General features: G+C 53.8%; 1 protein-coding gene and 1 long non-coding RNA gene across 10 annotated transcripts; both read left to right on the forward strand.

Moving 5' to 3' along the window:
* The first annotated feature begins 2 nt into the window (after window positions 1-2).
* Window positions 3-16,565, forward strand: LOC120619704 (uncharacterized). Of its 2 annotated transcripts, XR_005657630.1 has the most exons (6): window positions 3-581; window positions 695-854; window positions 1,025-4,807; window positions 4,978-5,488; window positions 6,609-6,616; window positions 16,555-16,565. It is a non-coding gene; the product is annotated as an uncharacterized LOC120619704 (long non-coding RNA). The 2 variants fall into 2 exon arrangements; XR_005657631.1 differs by having other exon boundaries at window positions 3-508; window positions 740-854; window positions 1,025-5,488.
* LOC120619700 (uncharacterized) lies at window positions 14,178-22,846 on the forward strand. Of its 8 annotated transcripts, none has more exons than XR_005657612.1 (4): window positions 14,178-15,372; window positions 15,447-16,564; window positions 19,381-19,437; window positions 19,949-22,846. XR_005657612.1 is itself a non-coding variant. In XM_039884231.1 (3 exons), the coding sequence occupies exons 1-3, from the start codon at window positions 15,329-15,331 to the stop codon at window positions 15,988-15,990; spliced, it is 501 nt and encodes a 166-aa protein (XP_039740165.1). In that variant the 5' UTR covers window positions 14,178-15,328; the 3' UTR covers window positions 15,991-16,553. The 8 variants fall into 8 exon arrangements, 1 of the variants encoding a protein (XP_039740165.1); XR_005657613.1 differs by having other exon boundaries at window positions 15,447-15,883; window positions 16,479-16,564; window positions 19,381-22,846; XR_005657608.1 differs by having other exon boundaries at window positions 15,447-21,721; window positions 21,825-22,846.
* The last annotated feature ends 203 nt before the right edge of the window (window positions 22,847-23,049 follow it).

Raw genomic sequence — 23,049 nt, forward strand, 5'->3', positions numbered from 1 at the left:
TCAGTGCCCTGGCCGGCATTTTCACCTTCCCAGGACACTCAATGTGGAAGAGACAACAGGTGGGTTGACATTGCTCTCCCAGGATACCTGAAGAGGTGTGTGCCTTGGCTGGTCGCTACATCTATGCCAGATCTTGCCTGGCTGCTTGCATTTCCATTAAAAAAAAAAAATAACCCAACCGGGAATTTATTCCTCGGTGGCCTACAGGGCCGTGCTTGCAAGAGCCACCCCTGGGGACATGAATGATGTTGGCCACAGAGGAGAGCCACTTTATTGCTTAGACCATCTGATCCCCTAACCAGCCATGTCTCGTTTATTTTTGACAGGGCTTCACGGAGGGAGGAGGTACCGGCATGCGGCACGTGGCGTCGCTCTCGGTGGTAGGTGAAGAATACCTGGCCATGCATGTTTGCTTTATTTATGACAAATCGCGCTTGGGGACGCCGGGAGAGCAGGATTGCTTCCTCAACAAGATGCAGCTGCCGGGGAGGGACTCTGCTCCTTGCAGGTGATGGATGCTGCCTGGTCCACTTACCCTCGGGTTCTGTTTGTCCTTAGGAAAACTGCCTGCCTCATCCCTTGTGAGTTTTCAGGCACGAGACTTTTTTCTTTGCACTGATTGCAACTTTAGAAAAACAGCACTGGTGTGGGTGGAATGGAGGGTGGACCTAGAGTGTGCGCTTCGTTTATGAAGGATGCCAGCTGGCCCGTTTGTCTTCTCTGTTGCATCTGTGTTCAGGGAGGCTCCTGGAGTCGATGGAAGCCTTGAAGAGCCGGGACTGTCTGGGGTTCACGGTGCTTTCGTTTCTGCTTTTGGAGGCGTGCTTTACCAAGGATTCACAGCACCTATTTTGGTAAGTCTCTCTACCCAGTCTACCTGAGAAATGATTTTTCTGGAAGCTGTGCAATATTTTGAGGTGGGGGAGGGCAGTAGCGGTGGCTGGCGGGCGTCATGCTTTGCCGCCTCTCAGTCGTGTTTTATTGATATTGTTTGTAATCGATGTGTCTAATCTACTCCTAACAGCCTATCACGTCGACTTATAGAATCCTGCCTATTGGGCCTTCTGGACATAAGTCTCACTTTCTGGAAGGTTCTTTGATGTCCTCCTCCCTCCAAGGTATGTGAAAGGATGTTCCCCTATCCAGTACACACTTTTATGTGACCTTTGTCATCGAGTGCCTTGGGGGAGGGCCTTGTGGAGATCACACTGACCTTAGGAACTCTGTAGGGTTTTTCTCTTTCTGTGATATTTTTGAAACGTAGAGGATAGTTGTGCTTACTTTATTTTTGGTGAGTTTTTGACCTACACCCACTTTTTCAGAATCAGACCTTGCTTTAGAATAGAAATACTCCTGGCCGTGGACTCCCCACTGGGGAAGACACATTAGGGTCCCCCTCAGCAGGAGAGTGACAGCAGGGCAGACCCCAAGTCACGTGTCTTTTAATCAGGTCCATCGTCTGAACGTGGAGAGGCGAGGGTCTGACATCATGGTTCTTTCACGGAACCTAAAAAGCGCACGACCGCCCTGTGCGGCCCTCGTTTTTGATGCGCTATGTTCTGGTTCATGCTTTCCAGGGCTGCTCAATTTTTGATTTTCCAAAGGTGGATTTTCCTTCTATGTTTACAGGGTTTATGGTTAAGCATAGAGGAAAATCCACATGTTCAGCATCTAAAGTTGCTCTTCAAACTTTTTGAACACAAAATCCCCCTCAGGGAAGAGAGCGAGGTTAACGCCCCCCTCAGGGGTAAAAGGAAGGGGGATCCTCAGTGTGCGTTTTTGTTAGTGATGGGACAAGTCCTCCTTCGGAGCTCAGTGTCCCTGCCATCCCCCCAGGAGGTCCACTCCAAGAGCACCTTCTGTCACCTTTATTTTTGACGGATTGTGCATTCCAGGACTAAATCCTTCTTTGGTATTTAAAAGGTGGATATTCCTTCTATGTTTATGTTGTTTATGGTTAAACATAGAGGAAATTCTACATTTTCAGTATCAAATGCTTCTTGGAAATTTTTCCGCACTGAAAGCACCGTCAGGGAGGCCAGGTGTGGCTAAGCCCCTTGGGGTAAGTGAAAAGGCGGTGGGTCCCAGCATGTGTGTCTGTGGACCACCCATCGGTCTTGAGGAGAGGCTGGGGTCTGTCGTCACAGTGTCACAGCTCTTCATGGCGCCAAACGGTCTTTTCCATGCATGTAGCATCGCTTTCATTTCTGACGGATTGTGCATAGGATCGTGCTTTCCAGGATGGATCTCTTTTGGTATTTAAAAGGTAGATTTTCCTTCTATGATTACGTGGTTGATGGTTGATCGTAGAGGAAAATCCACGTTTTCAGTATCAAATGCTGCTTTGGGACGTGCCCTGGACTGCAGCCAGGTGGCCAGGGGGGAGGCGACGCCCCTCCGGGGTAAGTGAGAAGGTGGCGGGCCTTGGAGCGTGTGCTGCGTTCGTGACATGTGCCTGCCGACTCATCATCCGTAGGAGCCCCTGTCACCGAGGAGCCGGCATCCGTCGTGAGCGAAGAGGCTGCGGCGTGTCCCCGCGGCCGAGTCGGAACCGAGCAGCTGGCTTTGCTGTCTGGCTTCCGGTTTTGGCAAACAGCGCACAGACTTGTCCTTTCCAGAACTCAATCTTTCTTTGGTATTTAAAAGGTGGATATTCCTTCTATGTTTACGTGATTCATAGATAATCATAGAGGAAAATCCATGTTTTCAGTATCAAATGCTGCTTTGGACATGCTTCTGGAAGGGACTGTAAGGCGACCCTCCGGCCGGAGAGGTGACGAGATGGGGGAGCCACACGCCGTATCGCGATGGAGGACGTGCGCCTGAGAATCATCCATGTTCATGAGACTTTTTTCTTGCCAAGAATCCAACTTGGCGAAGATTATGTTGTGGGTCTGTCATTCCAATTACTTGGGGAACCTTGTCTGCCCTATGTGACTTAATTTTTGATGACTCGAGCACAGGTGCGCGATCTCCTGGAAAGAATCCTTCTTTGGTATTTAAAAGGTAGATTCTCCTTCTATGAGTACATTATTTATGATTAATCATAGAGGAAAATCCACGTTTTCAGTATCAAATGCTGCTTGGAAGCCTCCGAGGATATGACGTCACCATCAAAGAAGAGACGGGGTCGGTGCCCCCCGTGGGCCCGGCAGCGGCCCGCGCTGGGCTCCGAGCGTCGTATCGGACAGGTCGCCCGGCTGGCTTTACCCTGCTGTGTAATATGTTGTTAAGGGGGCTGTGCTCTCACTATTGTGTCAATGACCTGGAATGAATTTTGTTTTCTGTATGTTTACCAAGTTTGTAACGCGTTTTCCGGAATCGACCTTAGAGAATACCTAGATTGGCTGTCAATTTTTAGGAACGGGCGCTGGTGGGCTACCGCTCTGGGAAAGCATGAATGAATGTGTTGATCATCCACTGGCGCGGGCTCCGCACACAGCTCGTGTCGCCTGCCCACTAACCCTGCGTATCCGATCTGTTTATCTTAGGCGCACTCCCGGAACGGATGCCAACTTTGTCACTTGAGAGTGGCTTTCCTACCAGTGATATCGTTTGCTACTCGAAAAGAGGTTATCCTTCCTGTGATTGCATTACTTGTAATGAATATGTAAGGGCAAACTCTCTCCTGGAGCAAATCCTGCCGGCGAAGCTTCTTGGAAGGGAAGCAAGGCCGACTTCAGGGGCCCATCAGAGGGCCGGGACTACTCCCGGGTACGCACGTGCATGGCTGGCCACAGGGCGTGTGCTCCGTCTTGCTGTGTGTGGCCATGTCCTCCTCCCCTCCTCATCCCATGCATCCTCCAGACATCCTTTCTGGCATGGTGGTCCCCAGCGAAGCCGGCGTCTCGTTTAAGTTTGGGCCATTTGGCCCGCCCGCTCTCCATTCCCAGCCTGTCCTCGGGCTGACCTTAGGGCTTTAAAATCCACTTGAGGGGAGGGGATGGGGTTGGTGCCAGAGTAAGGGAACGGGTGGCCCCAGAGCCCCGTGTTTTTATGGCACTTTCTGCTGGGACCGTCAGGCCTTGGCGCCATCTTGTTCATGGGCATTTTCCAATGTTGCCAACTGTGATAGACCCTGGGATTACTGATGTCATTGTTTAATTAGAGTTGGCCCACGGGAATTTCATTTTCCTTTGGTGAATCTTGCACTAGGCGAGTGCCTTTGAGTAACAGCTCGGATGGCTTTCCGGCCACAACGCCAAGTTCAAGAGAAGAGACGCTTGTCTCAGCACGGCTCTACTATCTGTGAATGGGTGGTCAATCGTGCAGTGTGTTGGTTTTCTTTCTTTTTTGTTCTTAATGATGCATGCTTTCGTGTCTTCTGACCCCCAGCCCCCAATGTTTCATCAGGTGGGCTTCCTGGAAGCGGTGGCTTTGGGAAGAGGCAGTTGTTCTGTCCCCAGGGCGGTTTTACAGGCCCCGAAGGAATGTCAGTCATTTATATCCGTTCTATGTCGAGTCACACAGGATCGCCCCGTCTTTGGGGAGACAGTCCTGTTTTGGAGAGATGCTGGGAAGCACAGCCCACCTCAGGGCTGGGTCACAGCGTGTAGGGTGCAGGGTTGTCACCGGCCCCTTCCCGTTGGTCTCAGGCCCCACAGGAGCCCTGCTCTGGGAAGGTGCGGTGTGGTCCTCACCGGAGCTGCTCTTTGGTACTTGAAGAGAGGATACCCTTTGTATGTTCACTTTATTAATGGCGAATATACAGGGGGAGACTCTTATTTGCGTATCAAACTCTGACCGGGAAGGCACTCGGACCCAGCTCCATCTCCAGGACAGAGACACTGTTGTCCGCCCCGCTCAGGTATGTCCTGTCTTCCCGGGCCTGCTCGGGGGCTTCACCTGTGATGATGGCCCCAGGGCCTCCCCAGGGCCTCCCTGGAGGCCGTGCCATGCTGGCAGGGGGCAGGGCTGGGCCTTCTGTGCATCCGGTCTGTTCTACACTGAGTCTAACGGTGGTTTGTTTTTTTCAAGATGAGCCATGCGTGGACCCGCCCTTTGTCAGTGCCAAGTCATATCCGGGAGGTTTCCTACGTGAAGCTCAGAAGAGAGACCTTGACGTCGGATGCTTTCAAGGATAGCGTATGAGCGACGGTGGACCACAGAGCACCGGCTTTCTTTCTGATGGTTTCAAGCGCGATTGACTAACCCCCGTGAGTCCACCTGGAGGGCTCCCTGGAGGTGGCACCAGCCTTTGGGAAGAGGCTGAGCTTCGCTCATCAGTGCTCCTCCTCCGTGTTCGGTACACGTTCTTTTGCTCGTGGTCCCTGAGATGACCCCGTAAGAGCTATTTCTGTTTGTGATGTGTGATTGAAGTCCTTCCTGGAAACAGTGTCCTCCACCGGAGCTGCCCGCTCTGGGGACAAGCCAGCGAGCATCCTCCCGTGCCAGGTACCTGGACGTTGGAAGGTCAGAGGGGAGTGCTTCTGTTTCGGTGTTTGTCCTCTGGCCCTCTGACCTCCTGTCTTCTGCTCGCCTCTAGGACGTGGAGACATTTCTTGGGCCATATGACTTTCGCTTTCCACAGCCTTATTGTCACCCGGGGGCCGTCCGGCCCTGAGGCCCACATCAGGGGAAGGGCGTTGCAGCAGCCCCCATCGAGAAGAGTGACCGTCATCTGAGAGAGGTGAGCACTTCACCTGAGCCTTCCGTTTCTGCTCCTTCTGTAGGGTGGGGGCCCTTTCGGGGGCGAGGCCGCTGTAGGGAGCTGGCCACGGGTCTGCTGTCCCCGTGCTCTGTGGTGCGTGGGGCTTGAGTCCTTTTCAGTGTCAAGTCTTTCTTAGCATGGCTTCTTGGACATACCAGCTTCCAGAGGGGTGGTGGGGAGGGGGCTGGCACTGGGGAGCGGCACTGATGTCCACGCCTCTGTGGAAGGCACGAGCGGGTGCTGACCACAGGGGCCTTTGCTTAAATACTATGTGCATCCAGCCGGCCCCGTGCCCTCGTACCCAGTACATCAGAGACCCCCCCCGGAGTAGGCTCCCTGCTGGTTCCGCCCCCAAACTCTGCTGCAGAAATTGAAAGCTGAGCTCTGGGCGTGCGCTCCCAGGCCGTGGGGTTGAGCTCCTGGAAATGATGCCGATTTCGGTGAAGGGGCGCTGGCATCGGCTCCTCCCCGTGCTCGGAAGTGTGGAGAGCTGACCCGTGGGCACAAACCTGGCAGGAGGCGTGTGCCCCCTGGTCTGCTGACCCCACATCTCCCGCCTCCTCCCTAGGACCAGTCCCGGGAGCCGAGGCCAGCCCCCTGATCCGTAGTGATGCACCTGCCCAATGCTATTGTTTGGTACTTAAAGCGAGGTTGCCCTTTGTATATTCGGTTTATTAACATAGAATATACAAGGGCAAGCTCTCTGTGAGCATCAAACCCTGTCTGGGAGTCTTCTTGGACCCAGAGCACACTCAGCGAGGGATGCGGTATGTGTGTGCATGACTGTGTGTGTCCATTTGGCGTGTGGCAGATCGCTCACGGGTCACCACTTGGCAGAGGTGACTCCACGGGCACACGGCTGACTTTAGGGAAGGCAGTGGTCCAGGGAACGTCCCTCCTCCCGGTTATGCAGGGGCGGTCAGCGGGCATGCGCTGTGCGTGCGGTCTGGGTCCCGAGCCGGCCAGGTCGGCGCTGGTGTGGGGCGGCGGTGTTTTCGTCCCTGTCGTGTTTTGAGCCTGCATGCTTGTGATGCTCGCTGTGTGTGACCCAGTCCACTAACCCTCAGCGTCTAATTCATCCCCAGGACTGCGCCTTGAAGACATGCCAAGTCCTCCCAAGGCAGTGGCTTTCTTTTCCGTGCTAACCTTTGGTACTTGGAGAGTGGTTATCCCTGTCCTGTTCGTTTTACTCATGTCGAATCGTACAGGGTCATCCACTTTTTCAGTATCAAGAGCGCAGACTGTAGAGTTCGATGTCCTGTGTTTGGATCCCGCCTCTGACACTTACTAACCGTGCAAGGATCTCACCGTGCTGTGCCTGCTGTCTCTCGTGTCACGTGGGCATTGGAGGGCTGCCGGGGGTGGATGAGTTCAGACGCGTGCAAGGCTTAGACAGAGCCTGGCGCTCGGCGCTTCGTCAGTAGTAGGAGCCGTGACACTGTGTGCTGTGCAGCGTGGTGGTGGCGAGGGGTGGCTGTTGGGGGTGGCGGTTGTGGGGGGGTGGTGGTGGTAAATTCTCTCCTTGCTGTTGTGGAAGTCAAACCCTTGCCTGGGTATGTGAATGGGTCACTGAGCCCAGAGTTTATGCCATGCTTATGATGGGGGCCACCAGGGCTCCCGATAGGTAGCAGCTAAGCCCCTCTCATGATGGCATTTGGAAAACCGGGAACATTTGCCCCACGTAAGGACAGTCCTTGGATTCTTGACCTCAGCCACCATCCACTCTCTGAAGGGGTTCTGTGGCAGCTCGCCCATGCCCCGCCCCGGTGCTGATGGGCCATCTGCGGTGCGTGCATTGTGTGCGTGCGTGTGCATGCGTTGTGCGTGTGCGTGCGTGTGTGTGCGTGCGTGCCCCCGCACGCACCTGGGTTTGCCGAGTTTCAGTCACTGTCCACACGTGAGCCAGACCTGGAGGTGCCGGTGTTCCCGTCCGTGCCACCGTTTCATACTTGAGGAGAAGTTATCCTTGGTGTGTTCGCTTTATTTGTGAGGAATCATACAAGGACAATTTCTTTTTGAGTGTCAAATCCTGCCTCGGCGGACTTCCTGGGCTCCACGACAAGTTCTGTAAAGAGATGTGAGCATCAACCCCTCCCCAGGTCTGTGGTGGGGGTACTCGTATGCTGACATTCGGGACCCTGGAGGCAGGGCCAAGCTTGGCAAGGGGCCAGTGGGCCCCTTGGTGCCGCCACTGACCTTCGTTGGTCACGGGTATGTGTTTTGGGTGACACGGCACTCACGGCTCATCACTTCTGCTTCTTACGCGGGAAGCCAGCTTTAGGGAGAGGTCATTGGGGTCAGTCCTCCACCCCCTGCCCGAGGATGTGGCTGACCCTCAAGCATGTGCCCGACTCTCAGTGTGCGACGGTGACCTCCAGCCCTCATTGTCCAGAGCACCTGAGGAAGAACTTTCTGGAAGGGACGTGGACTTTGGAGAAGACGCCAAGCCCCTCTGGATGGCGCAGATCTTTGGTGCTTAAAGAATGGCTGTCCGTAGTATGGTCTCTATATTTACAGTGATTAATATCGGACAACCATTGTTTTAGTATCCGAATTTGCTTCAAAAGTTTTTCCAAGCACAGTGCCAACTTCAGCAAGAGGACATCGGTGCCCGCCCCGCTACACAGCGTGACTTCATCGAAGATCTGTAATAACTAATGCAGTGACCCAAAAATGCAAGCCATCAGTGTGCTTTCCTGGAACTAATACCAGCTTTGGGGCGGAGATACAAACTGGGAATTCGGGGCCATTTGGAACATGTTGCTAATTGTTCATCTTTGTTTTCTTGTTATTAAATCTTAGCCATGAGGAATTCCTCGAAGAGATGCTGATGTCAGGCATCTCTCTAGGCAGCTACAAGGTGGACCAGGGCATCAGGCCCCCACCCGTGACCTTTGTCATACATCCTGAGCAGGGAAGACTTGCTGGAGGAGAGGCAAACATTAAAGAAACAGTCCATTTCCTGCCACTACTGCTGCTCAGTGCTTCTGAGCAGCTGTCCATCGAATGTTCTGTTTATTCTTGATGGACATGTCCTGGCCACATGTCCTCTTTTGGACTCACTTTATCTTAGAGACTCTCTCTCACATGGAACACAAACTTTAATAATGAGACATTGTGGCCAACGGCACCTCTGGGGGTGTGTGTGTGTGTGCGCGCGCGCGTGCGTGTGTGTGTGTGTATGTGCGTGTGTGTGTGTGTGAGAGAGAATTTTTGGCTAGAGCAGTTTTTCTCAAACTCTAAAATGCCTCTAAGATTTTCATCACCTAGGGATCTTGTTAAAAGGCAGATTCTGATTCAGGGACCAAGATTCTGCATTTTTAGCAAGTTTCCAAGTGATGCTGTTGCTACTGGTCGGTGGACGACACTCGGAACAGTTCGGGGCTGGACATAGGCGCCTTATTTGTGATGTGTGTCCCCTGATCCCCCAGTGTCCCTACGCCACCCATCAGGAGAGAATTTGCCAGAATCAACATGTTACTCTGTGCTTTGTGAACAATAGTTATCTATAATGGGCTCCCTTTGTGCATAGATGCCACGAGATTGTTCTTCTCTAGAATCAAATTGCGCCTCAAAGGCCTTCCCAGATACAAGACCCACTGCAGGGCGCTAATGTCAGCCCCGTGCGGGCCTTGTCAGGTGCTGGGTCAGCTGCGTGACTGATGCTCGGGCCATCTAATTCTGTGATCCTCCATTTCCAGCCAATCCGGAGAAGCTCCTGGCACAGAGGCCACCTGGAGGCGGAGACCGTGTCCAGGGATCCACGACGCTCCGTTTTATCAGAAGAGATGTTATCCGTGATGGCTTTGATTCTCGGTGACCCATTCGTCTGCTGGTTTCTTCTTGTCATCAAATCCCATCTCTCCGAAATCCACGAAGGACGCTTTTCTTTTTTATTTTGATTTTTAGGCTCGAACCTGCTTTAGAGGTCTCCCTGAGCATGGTTCTCATTTGGGAGTTTGGACGTTGGTGTCAGGGCCAAGTCTAGGCCCCGAGACCAAGGTGTGGGAGTGGCACTAGGTGCCCACACGTGTGCTCTCTCTACAGGACATGAAACCCTGGCTCTGTGACCCTTGGGACTGAGCTTACGCTGAGACGAATCTTCTGGAGGCCAAGACAACGGTGGGGAGGAGGCCGTGGTTTTTGTTTCAGAATGTTCAGGGCTATTTGAGGAGAGGTTAGCCATGTTGTGCTCACTCCGTTCATCATGAATAATACATGGTTAACCTCTTTTTGAATATCAAACTCTGCCTCAGAGGGCCGCCCACACGAGAGACGTGAGACCGTGTGCCTTGTGTGAGGTGTGACCCCGGGGTGAAGGCCAGCTTCCGGGAAGGGAGGTCGGCATGGGGCCGACCGGACTGCTTTGCAGTGTTTTTGTAGTGAACTTGGTGTGTTTTTACAGTCTGTATAAAGTCACCCCCCTTCAGTGCCGACCTGCCTGGGAGTGAGGGTACGAGGCAGGGTCAGCTCCAGAGGTGTGGCTTCTGCGGCCTGTCACCACAGGGCCGGTCAGTGGGCGCCTGACCGGTGAGCCTGCTCCCGGGGCACAGCTCCCCTGGCACTGATCCTCAGGCCAGTCCCTTGCAGGGTGGCTTCCTAGAGGCTCTGCTGGCCCCAATGGTTGCCGTCCCATCGGGACACTCGAGGAGAGGGTACTTCCGCCACCGAGACTTCTCCGAGAGCACTCTGTTTTCGAGGGTCAAGACCCGCCTAGGACGGCCCCCTGGGTGCGGAGCCGCCACTTCCCCAGGTGTGTGAAAGGCAGGCCCGCTCCGCCCTCCCGCCTGTTTCTCGTTGAGGTCACTGCCCTGTGTCCGCTTCCTCCTCAGGTGGACGCCCGTGAGCCCTGGCAGCAGAGCCAGCGGGGTTTCCTGTCCCACTGCATGGCGCTTGAAGAGACTGGCTCCGAGCTGCGTCCTTAGCATCCCGTCGCCTGTCTGTGATGAAGGCGACACGGCTGACGCCCCTTCACTCTTGTGGCTCCATGGCACTCGGTCTGGACCAGAACACCACCCTCAGACCCCCTGTTGTAGGGAAGGGAGACTGGCCCAGGCCCCCAGTGGGCGGAGGGCGGGTGTCACCGTCCTCACCAATCTCATCCGTGTTGAGGGTGACATCCGCTGTGTCCTGTCCTGACAGCTTGGCCGGCGCGTGGCCGAATCCACACTCAGAATGGACACCGGTGGGGATGCCGGCTTCACAGTAAGAAAACTGCCACCCTGCCCCTCAGGTACGTAAACGCGGAGTCGACCCCGGGATGTGCACGCTGTCCACGAACGTGTTCCCTGGGCCACTGACCCAGAATTCATGCACCCCCAGGAGAAGCCCCGGGGTGACCGGAGCCTTGGACACGGCGCTGGTGTTCCCATCGGTGTGAGCACGCGGGGCTCGCTGGGGACCATCCGGTGCCCTTTCGCTGCTCGTGACGGACACCACACAGCCGACCTCACTCTGGTGCCATGGAGATGGTGTGGGGGTGTCCCACTTTCTGGGAGGGGGTCGCACAGTGCATGGGGGTGGGGCAGCACGTGAGGGTCCACGGGTCCGCAGAATGCAGTCTGTCCTCTGGGGACTTTGGGGAGCCAGGCCATTTCAGCGTCACCCCAGCTCCCTCAGAGAGTTCGGGTCTGTGTTCGTGGCTTACGCACAATGGTCTTGCAGCTCTCGGCCTCCTGCCCACGAGAACAGGCTGGCACCTCCCGTTCAGGGGAAGATTATTGCCGTCGGTGCCAATCCAAGGTCTACGGAGGGACAAAGTGGTCCTCGGCCCTCAGTGTCCCATCTACCTACAGAGGAGGCGGGGCCTCCTACCCTGCCACGCCTGAGCAGGTGCCGGCCACACGGGCCTTCGCTACCGTGCTGTCTCGGTTATCGGTGTGATACAGTGTTATGTCCTTCCTTGATATAATCCAGCTTTGGGGAGAATTGCCACCCCCAGTACTTGAAAGGGGGGGTCCACTGCAGAGTCCCCATGCTGTAGTGTGGCCGCCTTGGAACTTCCACCCAGGGCTGAGCAGGGATGGGGGGTTGCCATTTGGGGCCGCACTGCGTTTATGGCTAATCCCATCAGAGCTGCTGTTTTTCAGGACAAACTGCCGCCTGGAGCTGGGCGCCGACAGCACTCTGCACTCTCCCGCCCGAGGACAGGGCCTGGGCCATGATAGGGGAATGGATGGTTGATCAGAGAACATACATTTTATCAATGATGTATGTCAACTGATCCACAGTCCCTACCTATCCAGCGACTTCTCAGAACAGACTCCGGGAGAAGAGGCAGTGGTGTCCTTACCTGTGCTAGCGCCTGGCTCTCGAGAAGACCTTCTCCTAGCCGGCTCGGCTCTCTGCGTGCCGAGTCACCCGAGGGGCATATTTGGAGCGCCGACCTCGCCTGGGCAGTGCCGTCGGCCTCGGCTCCTTCCCAGGCACCGAGCTGCATGGTTGGCCAGAGAGCATGGACTTTATCTACGACGCACAACACCCAGCGTCGTAACCGTCAGTCCCAATTCGTCTTTAGGAGGCCTAGCTGGAGGCGAGCTGGCCCTGGTGAAGGCACGGTCCATCGGCGTTGGCCTTCGGTACTTGAAGAGTGGTTATCCCTGCTGTGTTCGCTGTATTTATGACGAATCATACAGGGACATCCAGTTTTTCAGTATCAAATACTGCTGTGGAGGGCTTCTCGGGCAGCGTTGCGCCTTCGGGGAGGAGGTCCTGGCTGCTATACGTGCCCGAGGTATGTACGCGGATGCTGGAGCACAGCGCACATGCTCTTCCTTTGTGACGTGTGCCCCTCATGCGCCTGAGGCCAGAGTCTGATCCACGCAGAAGGGGGCTGCCTAGGAAGGCCGTGATCTTCTGGAAGGCGTCGTGGTATCAGCACCGAACCATCATAGGAGGTTGGCCGGTGAGAATCCATTCACACACAACACCTGCCGCCTGTTCCAGGTGAACGCGATCCTTCCGTAAGATGAGTCCCTGGACACCATGTCGCCGTGAGAGCGTGGCAGCGATACCGTCTGGCCCCTGTGAGGTAGTTGTTCTCACTGCCTTTGCTTCAGGGAAGATGCTGCTTGCGTGCCCAGCCTTGCCCAGGGAAGTTTCCAGAAAGCATTGTCGACCTCGGGGAGGTACGTTGGCATCGCCTCTTCCCAGCATACGCCGAGAGGTCGTCGAGCAGAGCGGCTCTTTGTTCCTTGTGGGTCTCACCTGGCCACTCTCCCGCGGACCTGGCCCGATCTTATACTGGCTCTGGGGAAGGGCTCCCCAGCTGGGCCGCGATGCTTTTCAGTCAGCTCTCCCTCGTCAGGATCGGTCTCTCATTACCATAACCATGTGGCCCATCAATTGATCGATCAACAAGGAATGATTCAGTCATTCCACAGATAATCCCTGAGTCCATATCGTGTTCTAGATGATTCTAGACTTTAGCTGTTTCCTCTAAACTAGAGGTAGAGCAGGGACCAAGATAAAATCCTTGCTCATGTGGTCTCACAAGGTGGACAAATAAATGCGAACCATGAAACATTTTGTCCACGGGAGGTTTTATGGAGAAAAGGAAAGAGATAAGGTGCCAGAAAGAGGCGAAAGTAAGCTGGACTTTTATGTTAAAAGTAGGGGTCTGGGTCTCCGTGGGGAGGGGAAATGGGAATGCAGAGTGGGGACAGGCGATCTGGGGCAGGAGCGGTCAGAGCGGGGCGTAGGTGCACAGGGGGACGCGCTCTGGCCGCTTTGAGAAAAAGCGAGAAGGGCAGTGGGCCGGACTGAGCTATGGCAGGGTCACTGGGGCTGAGGGGACAGGTGGCCTCGGGGGGTGGGCACATTGGGATTTTCTTCTGAATGAGGCAGAGTCTGTGGGAGGGTTCCCAGCAGGGAGGGAGGCTTGCTTTCTGTTGCAAAGATCACTGTGATCACTGGCAATAGACAGGCCACCCCGGGGCCTGTTGCGTAGATCAGGGGCGAGCTGATGGAAGCGTGGACGAGGGTGGGAGCCCCCACCGAGGTGGGAGACGTGGACACCATGGGCTGTCCTCAGGGTGGAGCCAGCAGGTCTGCAGAAGGGCCGGATGAGCCCAGCCAGGGTCAGGAGTAGGAAGGTCGGGGAGGGCACGGCCCAGAGCTTCTAAACGTGCGATCGTGGTCGAGTAGGTTTTAGAGCAAATCAGTGAGTAGCCAGGGAACTTTAGAGGAGGTGCTGTGACCTGGAGGGCCAGGTGGGATGGAGGCAGAGGTAACCGGAAGCGAGGAGGTCACCAGGCCGACGCGGGGGAGCCGTGTACAGCGCCAGCGTGTGGTCACTCCCAGGAAGGAAGCCAAGAGGTGTTCATGGGGGAAGGTGGGGACTCGGAAGCTGTCGAGGGGGCCCGGGTTGTTTGGGAGAAGGTGGGTGAGGGCCTTCAGTGGCGTCCTTCTTGGGTTGGGATTGCTTTCTTGGGTGCTTCGTCAGGGTGAGATGGGGAGCAGAGGGGCGGGGCGGGGAGTGGGGGTCCTCTGGGACGGTGAAGGGCTTGGCGACTCTACCTTGGCGCTTCCTGCGGCTGCCCGGGGTCCCAGCCGAGCAGACCCTTTGGGAGCACCCTACGGTGCTCTCTCTGGAACTCCGCCCGGGCAGCGGACCCCATGTGTCGCCAAGGCACTCGGCTAGTGCCCTAGTGCGCTTGGTGGATACCTCGAGTGTGCTCTGTTGAGAAGTCCGAGGTCCCTGTTCAGAAACCCTTGGGTCCACGCACACGTGGAGGACTCCTGTGACAAGTGGCCTCCCTCTTCTCGTTTCTAAACCCTGCCCCCGAGGGCTCAGGAACACGATTTCAAAGCCAGCGAAGGGGTCGGTCAGCTCCACTCCAGGAGAGGTGAGTGAACGGCCCCCAAACCCCTGTGTGTCCTCAGGACGCAAATGACCGTGTCACTAACACTGTCCAATCTGCCCGCAGGACGGCGGCTGGAGGCCACGCCCTCCAGAGAAGCGGAAGGGGACCCCTGTCTGTCTTGTCTCTGCTTTTCTGTGGTACTTGAAGAGAAGTTGTTCGTGGTGGATTCGCTTTACTTATGACGAATCATTCACGGACAACACTTTTTTCAGTACCAAATGCTACCTCTAAGGACACTGGACACGGTGGCAGCTTCACAGAGGACATTTTCATGTTGTCAGCCGTGTGGAGAAGACGAGACTGGATGGTCGGCCAGGGACACCAGGCTCGACCTAGCTGTAAGTCGTCTGGTCCACTAAGCTGAGCACCCGACCCGCCTGTAGGAGGCGCTCCCCGGGCCATGCCAACTCAGGGGAAATGGCTGTGGTTCTGTCAACAGAGTCACCTCACAAGACTTTGAAGAGAGGCATCCTGGGCCCAAGGCCAGCTGCAAGAAGAGATGCTGGTGTCAGCACCGTGCAGGGTGTGTGACTGGCTGACCAGAGGTGCAAGCACTCTGTTCCCCCCGTGGGCCACCTAGTCACCACCCCTCAGCACCCACCCCACCCAGCCAGGAAGACTCTGTGGAGGTCCCGCCACCTTTGGGCAAGCGACAGTGGACTTGTGGCAATGGCTGCTTGGTGGACATGGATGACGGTGGTCGGGAGGGTGTGTTTACTTAAAATGTGATGAGTCATCCCTGGCAGCCCCTTCATCACTGTCACCGTCACGGCCTCCTCGAAGCGCTCCTGGGACACGGCATCGCCTTCCGACGATGGACCCGAAGACCCGAAGCCAGCGAGCCGGCTCCTCTCCAGGGTGTGTGACTCTTCACGGGGCTTTGTCTGCCAGGTGTGGCGCCTGGTCCCCTGACCCGTCCCCTCTCTCCACAGGAGGCCCCCGGAGGTGGCGCCTGCTTTGGGAAGTGACCATGGCTCTCCGGCCAGCACCGCTCCATCCCACGAGCGGGGAGGGGCTGCCACGACAGCTGACTCGGACAGCCGGCTGTCGAATGGCGCCCCCTGGCCAGGAAGCCTCGCTGGACCCGTCCTGCCGAGGGTAAGTGCGTCTCGGGTGAGCATGCGATTAAAGTGGTAGTATGTCACTCGGCCCACTACCCAATATTGTCCCACCCATTCTTTACAGGGCTCCTGCGAGGGGCAGCCGCCTGCGGGAGCGACGATGGATTCTCAGCAGCTCTCACTTATGGTACTTGGAGAGAGGCTGGCCGTGATGAATTCGATTCATCAAAGCGAGTCATACACGGCTCTCCTCTCTTTGAGTGTCAAATTCTGCCTCGGAGGGCTGGCTGAGCTGTGCTGTTCCCGAGGTAGGTGCCCAGCTGGCTGGGCCCTCAGCAAGCGCTTTCCTGAGGATGCACGCTACTGCCGCACTAACCAGTGGCCAAGCTCGGGCAACCCCCTGGGGCACTACTAACCTTAGGACAAGCTGAAGGGGTGGCGGAGTGCCCTGACTTCTAAAACATGAGCAGCGAAACACACATGGCTGACTCCTTCTGCTATCTGACCCAACCTTGAAGGGGCATCGAGGGGCATCTTTTTATAGTCCGCTCTCAGGATATAGGGGAGAACGGGACAGGCCCCGCGTGACCCCTGGTTTACTAGCCTGCCGCAGCCCCGCGCCCTCCAGGGCACTGTTGGGGGCTTTACTAAGGAGGCTGCCATTAACCTGGCCTTGCACATGTGTGGTCTTTCAAGAGCTCTTGGCTTCGTCTTTATGACTCACACGCGCTGACTTCTTTGCATTGCTGGGTGTCGCTTGCATGGCCGGCCAAGTGCGGGAAGTGGCATTGCTGGCCGCACTCATCCCAGGTTGGTGAACCAGGGGTTGGCCGGAGAGCATGGGTTTGACTTGGGGATGGAGCCAGTTGGTCCCCTCAGCCTCGGTGTCCCATCCGCCCTCAGAGGCCACTCCCAGGCTGCCCAGACTGCGTGGATACGGGATGCCGTGAGCACTGTCACCTCGTGGTGCCGGAGGGAGGTTGTCCGTGGTGAGTTCGCATTGTTTAATGATGCCCAATACACGGTCGATCTCTTTTCGGTATCGCATCTCGCCAGGCGTCATCTTGGAGCTGATGCCATTTTCGGGGAGGCCCCTCATGTAGGTCCCGCGTCAGCGTATGGGAACTTACAGTTGGCCCTGGAACTAATAATGGGCAGGTGTCACTAGTGCCCCTTGTCCCCATTCGGCCCAGTTAGAGGGGCATCGCCTGCTGCAGGGAAGAAGCACAAGCTGTAGGCTGAGACCCTGGCCGATCGGGGGAGTAAGGGTAGCCGCCATGCCTCTGGGAATCTTTTAAAGGAAAATGACCAAGAGTCCTTTTCTCTTTTCCTATTAAATCTGTCTTGGAGGGAGGATTTCTTAGGCGTGTTGGCAAAGTCAGGGAAGGGGCGTGGTTTCAGCATTTTTTTCTGGGTGAAGTGCGCAAGCAGATTCACTTCTGTTGGCCTGGAAGCCGCAGCAAATTCAAGGCCAGAGATTGGTTAGTTCCATTTTCATAATTTTGCAGGCGAAATTATGTTTCTTGTTTTTCTTCTTGAAAAGAATAATTATTTTGCCTTATTCTCATATTTATTGGAATGAAAAATGCTTATAATAAAAACCCAAGCGATGTGGAAAAATGTAACTAAAAAGGGAGAAAATGACCTAGATCTTCGCGCACCCAGAAATCACCACGAGGGTTTTAAAAATTTCAAAGACCGGTCTGAATATGTATGCAAATAGAGAGGTAGACAGAGAAAAATATTTCACAAATATGGGATCACATTGTATGTAAACTTATTGAAAATGTCAACTGTAATTTTACTTGAATTTAACGTAAAGAACAAGCCAAAGACGATGACAAGAACGGATGAATGTTCTTGCTCTGCCATAAATATTAATTCCTAAAAGATCCCTATAAAATTAAGAAACATTGTGTAAAACATTAAGTGGTTGGGATCATATGTATATATATTTTTTAATTGTTCCATTTCGCTGTTCATTCTGAAATATAAGAAAAATCAGCAGACTCACACTTAGCCCCACCTCCTGCTTTATTTTTACTTACACGGTTTAATTCTTCCATTATAAATATTTGCATTTTTTCCATAACCACAATTCTTGCAGGTGTTTAATCATGGTTCTGTATTTAAATGAAGTCATTACTCACCACCAGTTTTGTTTTTTGTTTTTTTTTTCCGTTAAACTAAGCCTTCTCTATTCCTGAGATTTTTATTTTAATTCATCTCTCAGTGGATGGATTTTATCACTGTTTCTTCGAGACTGGCTCACAGATGCTACTACCTCAGTCCCTGCGCGTTTGAGAATACCTGTCTCTTACTTTTATACACAAGGGACAGCTTAGCTGGGTACATAGTTCTCAGCCTGCTTTTTTTTTTTCTTCCTTAGAACCTTGTAAACACCGCTCCTCTGCCTTCGGCATTTAGTATTTCGCTAGCTTTTTGGTTGTGGCTTCTCCACATAGCTCTTCCTTTTCTGGACTGTGTTATCCAGTGGATCTTCAGAGTCTTTGTTTGAAGGACTTTGAGGCATATTCTGTGAGGTTTTTCATCTCCAAGAATGTCTGACTATTGCTCGTACACCCTTACTCATCTCTTTTTTTTTCATGCTATTCTATTCAACTGTATAATTTCTAATTCTTTTAAGTCTTTTTAGTCACTTTAAAGACGCTTACTGTATACTTTGTCAGGTTGAGGGGTGCAACCGTTTCTCTTCTTGAGTCTGCTGATTCAGTGCTTTTCTTCAGGGTTTTGTAACTTCATGGTGGGTCATTATCAGCGGGGACCAGGCGTTTCTGTTCTATCCCCTGTGCAAAAGAGCTCGACATTATGGTTCCGCGTTGGGTTCTCCCTGGTGCCCAGTGACTTTTACCAGCTGGGACCAGTTTTCCTACTCATTCATTGGCTTAAGGATTCCCCACCTCATGGCTGGTATAAAGCCTTCCACATCATTGTCCTGGAGTGTCGTTCCCTCCAGGAGAGCTTATGCTTCCCGAAGCCAAGGCTGAGGGAAACAGACTCCCTTGTCATTTCCGTGGGCCCGTAGAGTGTGGTGGCTCCCTTTCCATTCCAGATCCCCACATCCCTTGGGCCCAAGGCCACATCTCCAGTCGCATTGTGACTTCAGACCCTTCGAGCCTCCAATGAGGAGTCCCTTAGGTCTCTTGGTGACAGGTTGCAAACTTGTTGCTCTGATTTAAATTATCTCTTTATCAGCAGCCGAGGGTCCCCCAACCCAACTTTATTTTTTCTGGCTGCACATTTATTTACCAATTGGTTTTGGCTTTTATCCGTCATTTCTCTGCATTTGTAGAGGAGAGGGTTCTCTGCTACATCTTGGGCAGGATCTAACTCAGTCACTACTTTTCTTTATCAATTTTTCTCAATCATAATGTGCCTTCTTGATTAGTAGACTCGGTCATTGCTTTGTTTCGAGGCTGTCTTCTAGTCTTTCGATGAGTACTTTTCTATTCCACGTGTTGGTCTTTTCTTGGGTTAAATGATCATTTATTATTTCATTATATACTGGAAGAGGGAAAAAAATCTGTGATCTGGCCCCATGCTGCCATCTTTCGGTGGAAGTCTCTCTTTTGTCATTCGGCACCTGCACTTGTCTGCTTAAAATGCATCCCGTCCAGAGGTCCCCTTCTCAGTGACACCCCCCACCTCAGCGGACGCCTCTTTGCCTTGGATGTGGAATCAGGACCTTCTTCTTGGTACATGAATTTACCTTCAGCAATGGGGATTTATCTGCTGACCATGGGTCGATCTGAATGTTAACCCCAAGTGTGCGATTTATCCCCAGGGAGACTTCCTGGAGGCCGTGCCACCTTTGGAGATGAGGCCGCAATGCCGAGGCGAGGTCAGTACCACACCATGGGATAATGAGCTTTGCGTCTGACACTGTCGTTTTCTTTATAATCGATATTTGCAGAGTCAACCTCTTTAGAGTGAACTCCACTTTGGAGGGCTTCCTGGACACAGGAAGAGAAGGTCACTGCTGTCAGCTTTGATGCTAATGTGAAATGAGGGAATGTTCCTTGCCGTGATCAAAATAATGCGTTCTTATGCATGTGACCTCTCCACGCTAAACCCCCGGAAGTGCGTCTTAGATACCCTGCCAAGCATGGCAAAGGTATGACGCCTGGGCTGCTGCAGGGTCTGTAATGGGACAGTCGAACATGACTTTGTCTCAGTGTCTCCACTGAATCTTGGTGTTCACTCTGTCCTTAAGGGAACTTTCCAGAGGAGGCCAGCTTTGGAGAAGAGGTGCTGTCACCGGGGCTGTGCTAACCTGTGGTACCTAAGATAGGTTCTTTGTGTTGCCTTCATTTTATTTGTGATGAATCATACACGGTGTGCTTATCTTTCAGTACCAAATCCTGCCTTGGTGGCTTCCTGGGGCCGAGTCCCACTTCAGGGCGGGGCCTTGGTGTCAGCTTCTCTCCAAGGTAAATGGAGGGGCCGCTGGCCACAGCTGACCACAAAGCACGTGCTTTTCTGGTGCTGCGTGCCTGGCCCTAACCCTCTTCGTGTGACCCATCCAGGGGTCAGTTGGTTCCTGGAGGTGGCGCCAGCGTCGGGCAAGAAGTGGAGCTTCGCTCACCAGGGCCGCTTGCTGGTATTTGAAGAGAGGTCTCCCATGATGCGTTCACTTTGTTTTTTGATGAATCATACATGGTTGACCTTTTTTTAAGTATCAAATCTGGCCTTAAAGTATCGTGGGGCGATGGCAGCTGCAGGAGCTAGAGCTGGTATCCGCACACGTGAATGGATGGTTGAGCTGCGCATGCGCACGGCCTCCCGCGTATGTGTCACCGGTGCTCCCTCGCCTCAGTGTGATGTCTCCCTGTAGGGTCACCGGTGGTCGTTTCACTGTAGACCCATGACATGACTGACAGGGAGGTCGTCCCTGCCTCTCTCTTCACGTGGAACAGAGAACACTCCGCACACATTCGTCGAGGCGTTACCCTCCCCGAATGGCGTCCTGGAAAGGACGCTGATTTGGAGGGACACTGGGGTCCACACTTCACGGGGGGACGCGCCTGAATGGGGCTGGACCACAGAGCCTGTGTTTTACTGACGGTGTGCGTTGCCAGCATCCTCACTCTCGGTATCCCGTCGTCCTTAGGCCTGCTGTCTGGGACACGCCGGAAGCCAGCACCCTAGTCCGGTACTCGAATGGAGGTTGTCCATGGTGTGTTCATTTTATTTATGATGAGTATTACATGGCCAATCTCCTTTCGGTACTAAATTCTTCTTGGGAACACGTCACCGGGGGCGTTTCCGCCGGCGCCTGTCCACGGTAAGGAATCAGACCACGTACCCCGCGATAAGGGTTTCCTGGGGGACGGGTGTCACCCGGCCCAGGATTCCTGGGAAGGACGCGGGCTTTTTAGGTGAGACCATGGTTTTCTAGTCACAATTACCTTCCCTTCCTTGCAGACTCCTTAGTGAACGAAGCATGTTTGGTAAACTTCTTTTTAGGAGAAATCATCTCGCAGGCACATTTTAGGGAAGGGGACTTCCGCGCCAAGCCAGTGGCCTGGGATGGGAGGCACACACTGTATTTATGCGATGGGTTACTGCCCCTCAAGTATCCTCAGGGTGACCTCGGGGAAGCGTAGCCACCTCTGGGGAGGTGGGGGTGATTGGGGGTCCTTGGCGATGAGACTGGAAGGTGTCCGAAGACAGGTTTCCTTGGCATGATTCATTTATTCCTGGTGCAATGTAAGAATCATTAATAGCTGTCATTGTTACCTCATATTTGCTAGCTGTGTAACCCCGGGCAAGCTACTTAATCTGCCTCCTCTCTGTGCCTCGGTTTATTCATCTGTAAAATGGGGTTGAAACCCACTCATAAGAGATATGTGAAAACTCAGTGTATACGTGAAGGGTTTAGACACCGCCTGGCACATGGTGAAGTTTAATGAGTGTTGGCCCTAATGGTGGTCACTATTTTGCTATTGTCATTGCATCAGGTCTTCCTTTAGTGTCCCTTTGCCTGCTAGAATGCAAGCTCCCTGAAGGCAGAGTCTTGGTCTGTGTTGTCTACTGGACAGTAGCTGTGCTGTTGAATGAATGAATGAAGGGCAGGTTGACACGTCTTCATCGAACACCCTCCTCGAGGCCTCCCAGAAGGAAGAGTGAGTGGAGGATGGTGGGGACCCCGTGCTTTCCCAATGACACGGTCCACTTGCCCTCGCGGCCCCGCCCACCCCAACAAGGAGTCGCTGGTCTTCTTGTCAGGAGCCCCACGGTTTCGGAGCTGGACGGACCCTCTGTGGTGACAGCACTTAAGGAGAACAGTTAACAGCCAGTCCCTTCTCTGTGTCAAATCCCAGCTCAGGGTCTGCCTGGAACAGAACCCAGCCTCGGGTAGGACCTTGGTGTCGGTGCCTCTCTAGGGTAAGTGACCACACTGGCCCAAGCATGGACCTGACTTGTGACGCTGTCCTCATGGGCTCACCCACTACCCACACCTGACCAAAGCCGGCTCAAGGGACGAGCCCTGGTGCCATTTGAGCTGTAGCATATGACCCTCTTTTATGATAGACGGTATTCCACTCACACGCAGGGCATTCCCGAGATGCAGCGCCAGCCTCTCCAGAGCTGGGGGTAAGGGGGGAGACAGAGAGGGAGAGGGAGGGAGGGACGGGTATCGGCACCGACCCAGGGACGTGCACAGCCAGCCCCTGGAGGCAGTGCCACCTTTGATGAAGAGGCACCTCGGTATTCTTGCCCGTGCCGACGTTTGATGCTGGAGCAGAGGTCGCCCTTGGTGAATTCGCTTTATTTATGTTGAATCACACAAAGGCAACTTTTGTTTGAGTATCAAATTTTGCTGGGATGGCTTCCGGGACCTAGTGGCCAGCTCAGGGTCGTGACCTTCCCATGACGAGACCGGACGCTGTCGGTGTGGGTGTCTGCCCTCTCTGATGGACAAGAACAGCAGTCGGTCAGAGACACAAGCTTGATTCACGATGTGGGTCACCTGGGGACATGAGGAGAGCCTCGGCGCTGAGCCTGCTTATTACCTGGGAGCCTCTTGACGTCACCACTTTGACCTTTGATCCCAAAGACATTCTGCCTCTACCACTTTCTCTCTGAAGGTATTTCGACCTTGTGCATAAGGATTTGCACTTAACAGTTTTAAAGGCTGCAGTTTCTCATTCTCTCCTTTGTTTCTCCCTCCCTCTCTCAAAATCCCTCTGGTGTTTTTTATGTCTCTGATTTTTTTCCTCTGTGTTTCTGTATGTCCGTCCGTCCGTCCGTCCGTCCGTCCGTCCATCCATCCATCCATCCATCTATCTATATCTATCGATGTATCGTCTTCTTATCCCCTGCCAAACAGCACCCCCATCTTTCTATGGGTTATGAAATGAATAGAAGCTACCGGTATTTCATCTCATTTGTATTAAATTATAGTGATAAAAATAATCAACACAAAATAAAACTTAAAAACAACTGAAAT

The sequence above is a fragment of the Pteropus medius genome, unplaced genomic scaffold (genome assembly GCF_902729225.1).
Source record: "Pteropus medius unplaced genomic scaffold, Ma_sr-lr_union100, whole genome shotgun sequence".
Lineage (NCBI taxonomy): Eukaryota > Metazoa > Chordata > Mammalia > Chiroptera > Pteropodidae > Pteropus > Pteropus medius.

Bases quoted from the DNA above. Each gene is read 5' to 3' on its own strand.
- LOC120619700 (XM_039884231.1), top strand. From the start codon at position 15,329: ATGGACCCGAAGACCCGAAGCCAGCGAGCCGGCTCCTCTCCAGG. The intron at 15,373-15,446 runs GTGTGTGACTCT...CTCTCTCCACAG, and splicing joins CGAGCCGGCTCCTCTCCAGG to GAGGCCCCCGGAGGTGGCGC. The intron at 15,613-15,699 runs GTAAGTGCGTCT...CATTCTTTACAG, and splicing joins CTGGACCCGTCCTGCCGAGG to GGCTCCTGCGAGGGGCAGCC.